General features: G+C 51.9%; 1 protein-coding gene across 2 annotated transcripts; it reads right to left on the reverse strand.

Annotated features, from left to right (window-relative positions):
* Positions 1-6,244: 6,244 nt before the first annotated feature.
* SMIM45 (small integral membrane protein 45) lies at positions 6,245-10,246 on the reverse strand. 2 transcript variants are annotated; one of them, XM_055329096.1, is made up of 2 exons: positions 9,954-10,246; positions 6,245-7,463 (listed from the first exon to the last, which is right to left on the reverse strand). In XM_055329096.1, exon 2 carries the CDS (start codon positions 7,448-7,450, stop codon positions 7,244-7,246), a length of 207 nt encoding a protein of 68 aa, XP_055185071.1. In that variant the 5' UTR covers positions 7,451-7,463; positions 9,954-10,246; the 3' UTR covers positions 6,245-7,243. The 2 variants fall into 2 exon arrangements, with proteins under 2 accessions (XP_055185071.1, XP_055185070.1); XM_055329095.1 differs by having other exon boundaries at positions 6,245-7,566.
* Between the last annotated feature and the right edge of the window lie 4,307 nt (positions 10,247-14,553).

Genomic DNA, 14,553 nt, shown 5'->3' on the forward strand with positions numbered 1-14,553 from the left:
TTCTTTTCCGGGGCAAGCTGGAGTTTCTGGAAACTAAAGCAGGGGCTGTCTGCTTCCACACCTATTCCCTGAGCCCCTCCTGCTAACTCCAGCTGTACCCTGAGGATGAGCCAGCCCTGGGCTTAGGAGACCCACCCTGTGGGCTGAGTGCCCTCTTCTGCCTTTGTCATCGCAATCGTAGTAATAGTGATCGTGCTAATCATAGATGCCATTTACTGAACACTTACTATATGCCAGACACTGTGGCGGGGCTGGGAAGGAGCTGGAGGCCTGCTCAGGAGGATGAGTACGTAAACAGGTCCTTACGGTTGGTTGTACAGCAGGGACAACACAGGGCACGGGCGAGCACCCCCCCCCCCCCAGCCAGGAACTAGGCTAAGCATCCTCCAGGCATCTCCGGTAATCTTTGCCTTGTCGCCTCCGTTTCGCTGATGAGCTCACTGCAGCCCACACAGTGTTGTGCTGTCCCGCCGATTTTCCCCGGGGATTTCTGTCCTTAGTGAGTGAGCTTCTGGAGCCACGCTGGCCAATAGAACATTCTATGATAATGGAACTGTTCTATATCAATGCCATCCAGTGTGACAGCCCCTCGCCACAGGGGGCTATTGAGCACTTAAAGTGTGGCTACCGTAACCAAGGAACTGAATTGTTTATTTTAGTCCACTTTAATTTGTGTTGTTGTATTGAACAGCACGGTTCCGGTTCCGAAAGGCCTGGATTTTATTTTCTCTGGGTCCTAGGTGAGCATCCGCCTTGGAAGTTTCTGTAGAATGAATGAATGAATGAATGAATGAATGAAACAACTGAGTGAATGGGGACAACGTGGACCTCAGACCTTCCCCTCTTCATCCATTCTTTTCCTTTTCAACCTTTAAGTTTTCAAACTTGGCTGTGCTGTGGTTACCAGGGCAACACCTTCTGGAAGCCCAGTGCATGGGGGAGGGGAGCTCTCTGGAGTTCTTCCCCTTTCTCTTGCTCTGAGGCCCGAGGACCAGCCCAGTTTGGGGAAGAACACAGGTGACTGGGGGACAGGACAGCACAGGTCTGCCTGGACAGATAGTGTGGGGGGACCCTTTACTGGTCAGCCCCACTGGATTGCATTATCTCTGAGATGAGGAAGCCCTGAGCAGGAGTCAGGAGTCCTGGATTCTCTCCCCCACTTTGGCAAATGAGTCATTATACAGCTTCTATCAAATCACTTACCCTTCTGGGTCTCAGGTGCCTTTGCAAATAGGTCCCAGGTGCCTTCATGTGGTTGGTCTCTTCTGCCTTAAAGATCTAGAATTTCTCCCTCTGGCTCCCTGCCAAGCTGTTGGGGTTTTTAAGAGCCAGACATGAATCTGGTTCATGTCTGTATCCCTCTCACTCATCTGCCCTGCTCTGTCCTCAAGTTGGGGGGGGGCACCGCACCTGGGGGACACAGCCTGCCCAGTGATTACAGCCTGGGTTCAGCTGCCCTCTCGTGGCCCAAAGTGGCAATGACCTCATGTCTGCTTGGCTCTTCTTTCCCCAGCAAGGGAACCATCTGCAGGCCTGGAAGTAAGTAGCCTCAGAGGACAGACTTTGACCCAAGCAAAAAAAAATCATTGTGGTAGCTTCCCAGGCAAGTGGTGCAGGCTCTAGAATCTCCACCTTGGGTTTGTTACAGCTGTGTGATTTTGAACAGGTCACAAGCTCTCTGAGCTCCAGTTTCTGTAAAAATGGGAATTGTTATCAGTCAGATGGGTTAAATTATACTGCAATAACAAACAATTCCAAAATCCCAGGGGCTCATAACAACAAAGATTTACTTTTCATTCGTTTCTCACGTCCACTGTGGTTTGGATCCGCAGAAGCTCTGCTCTACGTCATCTCCACTCTGGGACCCACACTGATGGAGCAGCCACTTTCTGGAGCCTTGCTTGCGTTGAAGCAGAGGGAAGGAAGGAATGGTGAAATGTGCACTAGCTATGAAAAACTTTAGCTTGGACTCCCTCCCCCCCCCCTCCTCCTCCTTCTTTTTAAGTAGGCTCCACGCCCAACGTGGAGCCCAACTCAGAACCCAAACTCATGAACCTAAGATCAAGACCTGAGCTGAGACCAAGAGTTGAACACTTAACTGATTGAGCCACCCAGGTATCCCTGGCCTAGACTCACTTCTGATCACAACTCACTGGCAAGAATTAGTTGCATGCCCCCCCCACAAGGAGGTGGGGAAATTAACCCTACTATGTGAGAGAGGGGATGAGCCAGAAATACTTGATGAACTTGACTGATGACCCACTTGCACGACTGTAGGAATGAATACAGTGAGAAGTGCAATGAACTCAATCCATGCTAGCCATTAAAATTGTTGCCTTATAATTCTGGTTCCCTTTTTTATTTGCTCTCATGATTTCCTGTGACTTCCACATCAGTTCCACCTGTTTACAGCTGCAGATACAGAGGGAAGTAGACTTGCTGAGATTTACACAATGAAGCAGCGGCTGGACATCCAGGTCTCCAAATTCTGAGCCCCTCCTATTGTATGGGACAGAAGATAGGGGGCTGTGCCCACCCAAGGTTCTCTGCAGGAGTGTTGATTGACAGTATGATGGTCTTTTGAGGGAGCCTGAAGCCTCTGCCCTCCTCCCAAAGCCCGTCTCTGGCCTCTCCAAGCCCTTTCCTAACCCCTCCACAGTGGAGAGCCAAGGGGGTGGAACAATGAGAAGCCTGTGCCACCCCCTCCAGGGCCAGAGTCTGAACATTGCAACCATTCCTACGCAGGGACCCTGCACATTCCCGCCTCCTGTCCTGTTCTGGGCCTGGCCCAGACACACCCACTGTATCCTGACAGCTCCCAGATGGTGGGAAAGGAAAAGCTCTCAGGACTCTGTAAAACATCTCAAAGCATTTAAAAACCTGCACAACAGTTTTGTGGGATTTTTTCCCCCCTGGCCCCCAGGAAGCCTCTAAGCCTTTTTAAAATCTTAGTGTCTAAACAGATGGGAAACCCCTGGCAAGACTTCCAAAGAAATCAGCCCATTCATCCAACAAGCAGGCTTTCACGGAGCCCCTGGCCAGTGCCAGGCAGGCTGTGGGCTGAGATGAGGATATGCCATTGCTGTTCTCCATAGACACATAAACAAAATCACAGCATAAGATTAGGGCTGTAGTGGGGAAAGCAGCTGGTGGGGTCAGGGAGGGCTTCCTGGAGGAGGTAGCAGCTGGAATGTCATCAGATTCTCTCCCTGGATCTAAGTCTTATGTGAAAAACTACCTCCTGGTCATTCATTCTCCCCTCCCACCACTCGCTGATATTCTATGCTTCAATCACATGACACCACTCACACTTCAGAAAACACTGGGTTCTCTAGCCTCCATGGCTCTGCGCTTGCTGACCACTCTTCCCCTTATAGGGGAAACTCTTACTCAGCCTTCAAAACCCAGCTGCATAGTTCTGTCCTCCAGGAAGCTTTCCTTGACAAATCCTTGCCCCAAGAGTCTTCGGTTCTGTGTTCAGTTTCTCATACATACTTCTCCTTGCTGCAATGACACTTTGTAATTTGTTTACACATCTGTCTGCCCCTCTAGTTTGTGAGCTCTCTTGATTCAGAGACTCTGTCTTTTGTCATTGCATTCTTGGTGCCAGGCCTCGTGCTGGGGTAGAGCAGGCACATGGCATGGCTCTGTGGGGTTTGGGAGGATAGCTGTAAGAGGCACAGCATTCATACAGTACTTACTTCCCAACTATCTCCTTCGACATTTGCCACAACCCAGCAGGGCAGGTGGGGCAGGAATGATATGGAAACAACCAGCTGTCTATGGAAAACTTGCCCTGAGCTGAGCACAATGCCAGGCACTGGCAGCAGACATTAATCTGGGCCTCAGTCCCTATGATTCTCAGTGCCTGGCCCACAGAAACACTTGATGAATTCAGATGTATGTCTGAGAGCTAAGGAAGCTTTTGCCCAGGATGTGCAATGCAAATGAACAGTTTTATAGGATTTACTATTGTCAGGCTCTGACCTCAAGTTACTCCCCATACAGTCCTCTGGCGCGCTCTGGCAGATGGAAAAGTTTGGTGTCATGGGCACTGGCCTGTTTCTGTGGGCCCTGCTGACTGAGTCTATCCCCTCCCCCTTGTCAAAAAAAAAAAAAATCCTCAGGATGCAGTCTGTTGTGTCAACATCCCGTTGGAGGCATTTCTTTCTAGTATCTAGAGCCAGAAATTTGTCTTTCATAAAGAGTCGATCTCTCTCCCTTCTATCGCATAACAAGAGTAAAATGATCTCTTCATGTTTCCTCTTTCCCTCTGGCAACCAGGAAGCTCAGGGACAAGTAATGGTATCACCATGGGAGTCAGAGTCAGAATATTTCCTCTCACCCCCCCATGTATGTGGCTTCTTTAACTGAAACCTTCCTGAACCTCTTCCTTATTTATGGGAAGACCAGGTGTAACTAAACATTTAGGTAAGAAGCCCTGGGAACTGCGGGGCACCTGGGTGGCTCCATCGGTTAAGCCTCTGTCTTCAGCTCAGGTCATGATCCCAGGGTCTTGGATCAAGCCTCACGTCAGGGCCTCTCCCTCTCCTTCTGCCGTTCCCCCTGCTCATGCTCGCTCTCTCCCAAATAAATAAATAAATAAAATCTGAAAGAAAGAAAGAAAGAAAGAAAGAAAGAAAGAAAGAAAGAAAGAAAGAAAGAAAGAAAGAAAGAAAGAAAGAAAAGAAAAGAAAGCAAGCCCTAGAAACTGGGAAAGTTTAAGAGCAGAAGGCTTGTGAGACTGGTTCACCCTCTCTGAGCCCAGGCTCCTCCTCAGCAGCCCCCCAGGGGCAGGGGGATGGGGAAGCCCTGCTGCTGCCCTTATGCAGAAGCAGCTCTCCCGTGAGGAAGACTGGCCACTGCCCAAGCCTCAGGTAGGGCCATGCCCAACATCCATCCTGCTGAGGTTAGGCGTTAATAACCTTGAACACACTCACACTTCCAATCCAGCGTGGCCTGAGGTTTTATTTTTAAAGAGGGGTGAGAAAAAAGATTTTTCATGTGAAATCTGCTGACTTATAAATGTTGCCAATTAATTTGCATTTTGTTCAAACGGCTGTGTTGGACAAACCAAACTAGGCTGCAGGCCAGATCTAGCCTGAGGCCCTCGCAGGCTCAGCCAGTCCAGCCCAATCCACCTCCAACAGGGCCTTTTTGGTGTGTTTGGACTGAGCCGTAGGAGGGTGGTTCACATAATCTCTTCTGGATTCTGTCCCATTGCCAACATCCCCATAGAGCTGCCTTGTTCTGAGATAACCCCAGCCCAGATGATGCTGGTCCAGAGGCACGCTGCCCCCAAGCTGGACCATACACAGGACATTGCCCTAGCCTTGGATGATTGGTTTAAAATAGGCACCTGCCCTAGGATAAGCTAGTGAATCCCTCCCATAGGATACTGGTGCTTGAGGCCAGAGAGAGGGACCAGTCACTAACTTCCCAGTGGCTGGAGCAGTGGTCAGCAAGTGGCTGCTACATTTTCCATAATCAGGGGGTCCAGGGGTGGCTCATGAAGTGGGTGCACAGAAGCAAGAATTAAAAATGGGGTGAGAGGGATGCCTGGGTGGCTTAGCAATTGAGCATCTGCCTTCGGCTCAGGGCGTGATCCCAGGGTCCTGGGATCGAGTCCTGCATCGGGCTCCTTGCAGGGACCCTGCTTCTCCCTCTGCTTGTGTCTCTGCCTCTTTCTCTGTGTCTCTCATGAATCAATGAATCAATCAATCAATCTTTAAAAAATGGGGCAAGGGGCAGCCCAGGTGGCTCAGCGGTTTGGCGCCACCTTCAGCCCAGGGCATGATCCTGGAGTCCCGGGATCTAGTCCCACATCAGGCTCCCTGCATGGAGCCTGCTTCTACCTCTGCCTGTGTCTCTGCTTCTCTCTCTCTTTGTATCTCTCATGAACAAATAAATAAAATCTTTTTTTTATTTTTATTTATGATAGTCACACAGAGAGAGAGAGAGAGAGGCAGAGACATAGGCAGAGAGAGAAGCAGGCTCCATGCACCGGGAGCCCAACGTGGGATTCAATCCCGGGTCTCCAGGATCGCGCCCTGGGCCAAAGGCAGGCGCTAAACTGCTGCGCCACCCAGGGATCCCAATAAATAAAATCTTAAAAAAAAAAAAAAAAAAGGAATATTGCATTTCCATGTTTTTGGCTTTTTTTTTTTTTTTTATGAAGATCCAGTGAGATGACAGATATGATCCTCCCTCCGGGAAAGGAGACAGTCCTGCAGAAATAGTCACAAAGTCTTTATTATTGCAAGAAACTAAGAGGGAAGCTACAGACAAGGAGAGTGAGACAGCTGCCAATCACACAGGAGGAGGGCTCTCTGTGGGGCTAGGGTGGTGCTGGGCAGGGGGTATAGGATCTGAAGGGCGGGGCGGGGGGCAGGGCCCTTGGGGAAGGAGAGATAGAGAAGTCTGGCAGAGGGAGGGAGGTGGGAACTGTTGCTGGCACCCCCCTCCATGCTACTCACAAGCTCACACTATCCCCACCACCTCCCACTCTCCCTCTCACACAGACAGACCTGCATCTCCCCTTCCCCACATGCCTCTCCACTGCCCCCAAGATACTCTGTCTCTCTGTCTCTCTGTCTCTCTCTCACACACACACACCTCCTTTCTCTATGGCCTTACCCCCTCTGCCTCCCCATCTCACACTCTCACCAGTGCCAAGCCTGAGTCCAGGGGAGGGGCCTGGGGTGGACCAAGCAGACACCCCTCCAGATAGGGCCCTTTCCTTGGGTCAGCTTTGAAGTGGGCCCTGTGAAGCTGCAGGGTGGGTGCCTTGGGTGGAGTGGGCCACTGAGCATCACCAGGGATTCAGTGGGGGGGTGGAATCCAGAGGCTAGGACAGGCAGGGACAGCGGTGCCTGACGCCAGGTGAGGGGCAAGAGTGCTGGGCAGCACAAAGGCACTGGGGGTCAATGGGGAATAAACCTAGAGGGCAGGCGTGGAGTGAACTGGCTCGACGTGGAAAGCAAGCCCTGGGCCAGTGGCAGCGACACCTTAAGGTACCCAGGTGCCCCATCTCACTGGGTGCACCCAGGGTCCACCCTGAGCACCCAGAAGCCTCTGCTAGGAGGATCCAGGCTCCAGAGGGATGGCCTGGAGGACCAGGGGTTGTCCTCTCTCTGGCCCAGGGTCTCCAGTTGGGCGAGGGGGTGGTGGAGGAGGGGGAGGGCGCCCGGTCCCCGCCCGGAGGTGGGGTGGGGGTGGGGACCGGCCACCGGCACGGGTCAGCTCAGACCTCGGGCCCTCCGAAGGCCAAGTTGTCGCGGACCATCAGGGTCTTGCGGAGGTCACGGTCCACCAGGGGGCGCTGCATGCGCCACTTGTGCGCCTCCTGCAGGCCAGGCTCGAAGTAGTAGATGCAGGCGCCGAAGCCCACGAGGATGAGCACGGAGATGACCAGGTACACGGGCACGAACCAGTCCAGGAAGTGCGGCATCGCGGCGGCTCAGCTGCCGAGACAAGGGCGGCGAGGGCTGGCGGAGCTGCCCCTCGTCCCGCCCGCCGGCCCGGGGGAGACGCGCAGGCTGCCCGGGGCCAGGACGTCAGCACCACCTTAGAGACGAGAAGCGCCCAGGAGGGCGGCGGGCATGACCGGGCAGCCCGCCCCCAACCCCACCAGGAGCAGAGCTGCCCCCATCACAGGCGCCCACCTGGCCCCTACTCACCCTTTAAAAAGGCAGCTATGGCTGAGGGCCGCACCTGGCTCAGCCCCTCTGGGGCACAGGTGCCCTCCAGCCAAGTTCCCTAAGCTCTCTGGGTCTCAGCATCCTTGGCCTCTGTGGAAGGGGACACTAACCGAGCCTAGGGGGGACTCAGAGCACTCAGTAAAGGACAGCTGGGGCTGTGCCTCCTCGGAGCCAACCCCTGGGGCTGGACTGCGCAGTTGCGGATGCTGCCCCTAGCCAGACCCTCACAGATGACTGGGTCCCCAGCCGCCCGCACATCCTGGCTGGGTGTGGCCTGGTGAAAGTGTGCTGAACAAACACCCATCCCCAGGGGATCAGGTTGGTGTCAACAGGGTGGGCACAGGCTCCCCGAATTCAGGCCCACGCCCAAGTTCGTAATTATAAGCCTGTGGACACATGCACCAGCCCAAAAACCTTGGGCCTTGGGTTTCCATATCTGTAAAGTGGGAATGAAGGTAGTGCCTAGACCGCACAGCTGTTGTGACCATTAAATGGGTTGATTTATATAAAATACTCAGAATTAATGCCTGGCCCATAACACCTGCTACATAGTTCTGACTCTCTGAGCCTCAGTTTCCTTATCTGTAAAATGGGGATAGAAGCAGGATCCATTTTTTTTTCCAGGATCCATTTCTTAAGGTCACTGTGAATATTTGATAATATACGGCCTGGCGAGCATTTAGCACCATGCTGCATGGTCCAGAGTCAGCCTCGCTTTACTTCACCTACTGTTATTTCCTCTGCCAACCAGAGGCAGGAAAATAGCAGGTAGGTAGCAGGTATAAGGTGCTTCACAAATGTTACATATACCCAGACCCGTTAGAATAGCCCAAAGGTCCCCACAGCTGCACTCTGCCAACCTCCCAGCCTCATCTCTCAGGCTCCATGCCATCCTCCAGGACTGCTTGTCAGTCACCTGCATGCACCTGCGTGTCTTTCATACACTTTCATTTTCCCTGGAGTGTCTTTTGGACTGTGGGGCAGACTCCTACTCACACTTCAAAGCCAGATCGCAGACTATCCCTTCCAGGAATGGGATAAAGCAAGACCCATTTAACTCCCCCTTAAACCTTTCCTGAGGGGGAAGAAGGGGGTAGGGTGAGGAACCCCACCTCTGCCAGCAAGACAGGGAAAGCACTGTTCGAATGGGCTCACAAACCTTGCATGAGGCCTATGGGGTAGGTGTCACTGTCTGCATTTTACTGAGACCCAGATGGGTCTGCTAACTTGCCCTGGGTTACCCAATCGGAAGGTAACTAAGAGCTGGACCCCAACCCCCTTAGAGGTGTCCTGGGAGTTGAGTCCTCCGAGGTGGGTAAAGACACCTGAGCAGAATGAAATGAGCAGAGGCCCATGTTGGCTTCTGGGGAGGGAAGAAGTGATGGACAGAACAACCTCTAGAGCAAGCTAAAGAGAAGCTCTTGCTTCTCAGACTTCTGTCTCTAAACTCCAGCTCCTCTTGTCCCACTATTTCCAGGTGGTCTCCAAGGTGGGCCATGACCCCAGGAGGAGAGAGAGATGCTGCTTCCTGGTCCCGCATCCATCCGGTGCCTGCCACCCACCCAGGGTTCCCACTGGCTGTTCTGAAGCACAGACAATGTCTCAAGGTGCCCTACTCATGGAGAAGTAAAACGAAGTGTGCTTAGCCATGCCCTCCTAACTATCTGCCTTTCTGGACAGCCAAAGAGAGTTCAGAATCGTTTGGTGCTGCTGGGTTGAGGGGAAGTCAGGAAAAGAGGACCTCAGGCAGAAAGGCTGCTCCAAATTAATCTGATGCCAAATGATTCATGCCCCACCCCTGGCCACAGGCAGGACTCCAGGGCCCTTGCAGCATAAACATGAGAATGAGCATCTTGGGCAGAGCTGAAGCCACTTGGGCTGCCGTGGTGTGGGTCTAGGGAGCACAATTTAGATTCTCCCAACCTCTCCAGCCTTGTGAACAAAACCCCAGGCATTTCATGCAGACTGAGGACCCCTAGACCTCCTCCTGGATTCTCAGGTGACTAGCTTCCCTGAAACAACAGATCACTCACTGGCCTCCGATGTGACCTTGAGCCACACCTCACCCTCTCTGGTCTTCAGGGTTCCCCATGCACGGTGACAAGTTGGGAGAGGGGGTCACCAGGAATTTTGCAGCCCCGTTCTAGCCAGTCACATCCAGGACAGTGTGAGGGTTGGAGAGCCCCGCTGCCTGCCTCCCAAGCCACTGGCAGCACTCGGTGCCCCCTCCCCGCCACATGCCCGCAGACCCACCTCACATGCAGATGCCTGTTCTGGGGGCTCCGTGCTGAGCACACCACCTCAGCCTGAGCAGCTCAGCGTCGGCCTGCAGACTCAGACACAGCTGCTGTCTCCAGAGACACTGCCATCTGCAACCGCCCTGGGTGCTGGAGGCAGAGAAAGGGCGAGGCCAGTGCCCCCCGTGGGAGACTGAGCTTCTTGGGCCCCGGGGCTCTGACTGGGCCAGGACGGGGCAGTCCCGGGCTGGCAAGGCACACTGGCACCTCTCCCTGCCCATCCGAGACCCTTCCCCCTACCCCCCACCCTCAGGATGGCAGGAGGCGGGACGTGTTGCAGCCAATCAGCACACTGGCAGAGCAAAGGCTTTATGCTCCGTTGCCCTGGCAACCAGCCTCCTCTTCTGGATCCCTTGCACTGTGCACGTGGTACAGAAATGACAGTCGGGGCAGGGTTGGGAGAATTCGGGGAGGGATGGGAACCACCCAGCAGGCTGCTGGTTTCCCTGGCTGCTGAGCCTGGAGGGGACTGCAGCTGAGATAAATGGTCTTAGAGGCTTGCTGTTTCTGGGTAGGGAGAGATGAGGGTCCCCAGCAGGCAGGTGGGGACAGAGAAGTAGCGACTAGTAGAACCAACAAGAGTTGTATGTTGTAAAGGAAAGAACCAAGACTGAGACTGAGACTCTGGACACATCAGTCTGATGTAGACCCTGCGCTCAGCGCTTTATTTATATTAATCCATTTATCCGTCATCCAAGGTCACGCAGCAAGAAAGTAACAATGCCAGAGTCAGAGCCCTAGCCTGACCTTCAGGCCCCCACAGGGGCTGCCTCTCCAGACTCTGCTTCACCAGCCCCACAGTCCCCTTGGCTGGGACACGGCCTCTGATGGTTGTGACTCCCGGGCACTGAGAACACTTACATCCCAGGCATGGCCCCACACACCACTTCATTCCATCCTCCAGCTGGATTGGTGTTGAGAGCTGATCTGGGACGAGGCAGCTACAGCTCAGAGAAGTGACACCACTTACCTTCTCCTTCCTCTAGGTCACCCAGCTTCTCAGTGACAAAGCCGGGGAGTAAAGGTGGGGTAAGGGGTCCACCTCCCAAGCCTCCTGTGCTATGGACAGAGAGTCAGCAAAGTGTCAGGCACCTAGTGTGCATTCCGAAAATATCAGTGATTGTTGTCTCAGGAGGACAGAGCAGCTCTGGAGGCCTATGGGGCGGGAAAGAGGCTTCAAGGAACCACTTCCCCAGGGAGTCCATTCCCAGAAACCTGAGGACAGGCAGATGGGAGAGGCCGTGGGGAGAGATGCCTTCAGGACCCTGGGTTCCCCATGCCACAGATACCCTGCCTGCTCTGGGACCATCTGGACCCCTGCAAGTGTGGTGGGTCCTCTCCAGCATATATGCGGTATGGGGAGTGAATTTGAGTTCATAGAGGGATTTGTAATGAGGCCAAGTACATATAGTAAAATACAGATCTTAAGTGATGAATGTTTATCTTTGTATACAGCTGTGATCAATTTCTAGATTTCCATCTCCCCAGACTATTCCCTCCTGCCTCTTGCCAGTCAATACATACTTCCCAAAGGTACCCACTGATTTCTATCACCATAAGTTAGGTTTTCCTCTATTTTATTTGATGCAAATGGACTCAAACAATATGGACTCTTTTGTGTCTGGCTTCTGTTGCTCAGCACAGTGTTTTTGCTACTCACTGATGTGGCTACACTGATCAGTACACCACAACCAGTTTATGTGTTGACCCCTGAAGGACATTTGGCTTGTTTCCAGTCCAGTATGAGACTATTGTGAGAAAAGCTTCCATAGTGCTTCTCAACAGTCTGGAGTGGGAGGACAGAGAGGAGTTGGGGGAGGGATGACAAAGGAATGCAGAGAAACTTTCGGGGGATAATGGACATGTGCATTACATTGATTGTGTGGTGGCTTCCTAGGTGGACACATAGCTCAAATTTATCAAACTGTATATTTTAAATATGTGCACCTTGGGGCGCCTGGGTGGTTCAGTTGGCTAAGTGTCTGCTTTCAGTTCAGGGTCCTGGGATCAAGCTGCGTCAGGCTCCCTGCTCAGTGGGGAGTCCGCTTCTCCCTCTCCCTCTGCCCCTTCCATCTGCTCATGCTCTCTCCCTCCTTGTCTCTTAAATAAAAAAATAAAATCTTTAAAAGTAAATTTAAAAAATAAAATATTAAAAAATATGTGTAGCTTCTCATGTATCAATCATACTTTGATAAAGCTGTAAAAATATGATTAACAGCTTTAAATACTTTTAGCCATATAATTCTTTATTCATACACAAACATATGGGAAGTTCAATATAAAGTAGAGATAAAGCCTGAGCTGCTTCTGTTAAATAATGGGGTGCAGTTTCTGGACCCTACCTACACAGCTTCCCCTTATCCCTACAGTACATCCCCGACGCATCTCCCCAGGGCTCTATAGAAGTCAGTTTGAAAAACACTATCTCAGGGGCACCTGGGTGGCTCAGTTAAGTGTCTTGCCTTCAGCTCAGGTCATGATCTCAGGGTTCTGGGACTGAGCCCCACAATGGGCTCCCTGCTCAGTGGGGAGCCTGCTTCTCCCCCTACTTGTGCTCTCTCTCTCTTAAATACTTATATAAAATCTTTAAGAAAAATAAAGAAAGAAAGAAAAAGAAAAACACTATCCCACAGGGTGTCTGATGACCCTGCCAGCTCCAAATGTTCTTGATATAAGAACCTCCAGGCCTGGGTCTGGCCTTCCTGCCCATCCCTACCCTTCATCACGGTATCCTACACACAGCTCTTTTCTATTCCACTGCTCATGTGACAAGCACCAAGTCATTTTAACACCTCAGCCAATAGTCACATCCCCAGCCAAGTGTAGCGATGGCTCCCCAGGGACCCTTCATGCTTCTGGGCTCCTGCTGCTTCCTGGGGTGGCTCTCACCAAATGTGCTGCATTGGTTCTTGTCATCTGGCCAACTGCCGTTGAAGCCAGGATGACACCTCTGGTGCCTGGGTCACCAGTGCTCAGCACCAGGCCTGGCCCAAAGCAGGCACTCAGCATGTGTTCATTGAAGGTCTCAGAAAGTACTGACAGGGCCAGAGCCTCTCCAGGCCACTCCAAGGGCCTCGGTCATCTCTGTAGCCTCCTTTCTCCCACTTTCTCTTCACTCCATCTGCTTCAGCCACTGACCTTCTTGCTGTTCCTCAGAAGTGCCAGGGATGCTCCCCCCTTAGGGTCTTGACATTTGCTGCTCCTTCTGCCCGAATCCTCTTCAATATACTTAACTGGCTCCTCTCCCGCTGAATTCAGGCCTCTGTTCAAGCATCACCTGCTGACAGAGGCCTCCCCTCACCTAACATAGCTTCTTCCCGTCCCTCTCTATCCCCCAGCTTGGCTTACCTTATGTTCAGAGTACTCATCACCATCGGGCTTTTGGGGAGTCCCCTCCACATCCCACGCCAGAAGAATCAAAGGCCATCTATGCTGGGGCAGGAACTCCACAAAGTCACTTCCAGCTCTTTCTAAGCAAGATATAGTCTAGTCTGCAGTGAGAAGGTAAGACAGGGAGTATGTCTCTGTGTGATCAGGACCTGGCTCCCCAACCCCAGCATTGATACATAATGTCTGATTCATCTGTATTCTCGAGGTGGGGGGTAGGGTCTGCCCTAGGAGATGATTAAAGAAATCACTGCTTAGAATTAATCAATGGATATAAATCAATCCATTCATTCAACAAATAATTACCAAGCAACTACCACAGGCCAAGCACTTTTTAAAGTGCTAGACAGGGGCACGTAGGTGGCTTAGTTGGCTGAGTGTCTGCTTTCAGCTCAGATCATGATCCCAGAGTCCTGGGACTGAGCCCCATGTCTGGTTCCCTGCTCAGTGGGGAGTTTACTTCTTCATTTCCCTCTGCCCCTCACTCCTGCTCATTCTTTCTCTCAAATAAATAAAATATTTTTAAAAATAAAGTGTTGGACATACAAAATGACAACGTTTCTACTCTCCTGTGTCTTACGCTGTAGCTGGAGAGACAATGAGTAAGTAATTTTATAACTATTGAGAGAAGCAACCAGCCATGGGCTCCGCACATCCCTGCGGGTTCTTGCTGTGAATGCCAAGAAAGCAAGGCCTTTAAAGCTCTTTGCCCAGACTATCTCTCAGGGTTGCGTTTGCAGCAAGCAACCTTGAGGGAGAAGGTGACGTCTCCCCCCACCCCCAGCAAAGAACAAACATGCCTACCACTTGCTATAAAAGCAGTGAATCTCTAATCCCTGTGTTCCTCTTCTATATTGCCATCCTTGAGGTGTATAGGGCTCCGTGGTGGGTCCTTTGCAGGGCTTGGGAGACATGGAGCATTGATGCAGACAGACATGGAGCCTCTGCTACTGTTTTTACCATGAGTAACAGGAAACAAATTAGACAAAATCTTTTGTCTCTTACCCAGGAGTTTCATCCATGCAACAGCAACACACTATTACTAAACAATAATAAACAGTTTATTAGTTTGTAAATATGGTACAATCTCAGACTCTGTACAGTTCTTGACTATATGTGAAGTGGAGATTAGTGCCATTGAGAAAATAGAGCAGAAAAAGAAAGACAAG

Source organism: Nyctereutes procyonoides, unplaced genomic scaffold, assembly GCF_905146905.1.
Source record: "Nyctereutes procyonoides isolate TBG_1078 unplaced genomic scaffold, NYPRO_anot_genome, whole genome shotgun sequence".
NCBI classification, from domain to species: domain Eukaryota; kingdom Metazoa; phylum Chordata; class Mammalia; order Carnivora; family Canidae; genus Nyctereutes; species Nyctereutes procyonoides.

What these genes read in the sequence shown, in the direction of transcription:
- SMIM45 (XM_055329096.1), bottom strand. Translation starts at nt 7,450, where the DNA reads ATGCCGCACTTCCTGGACTGGTTCGTGCCCGTGTACCTGGTCATCTCC.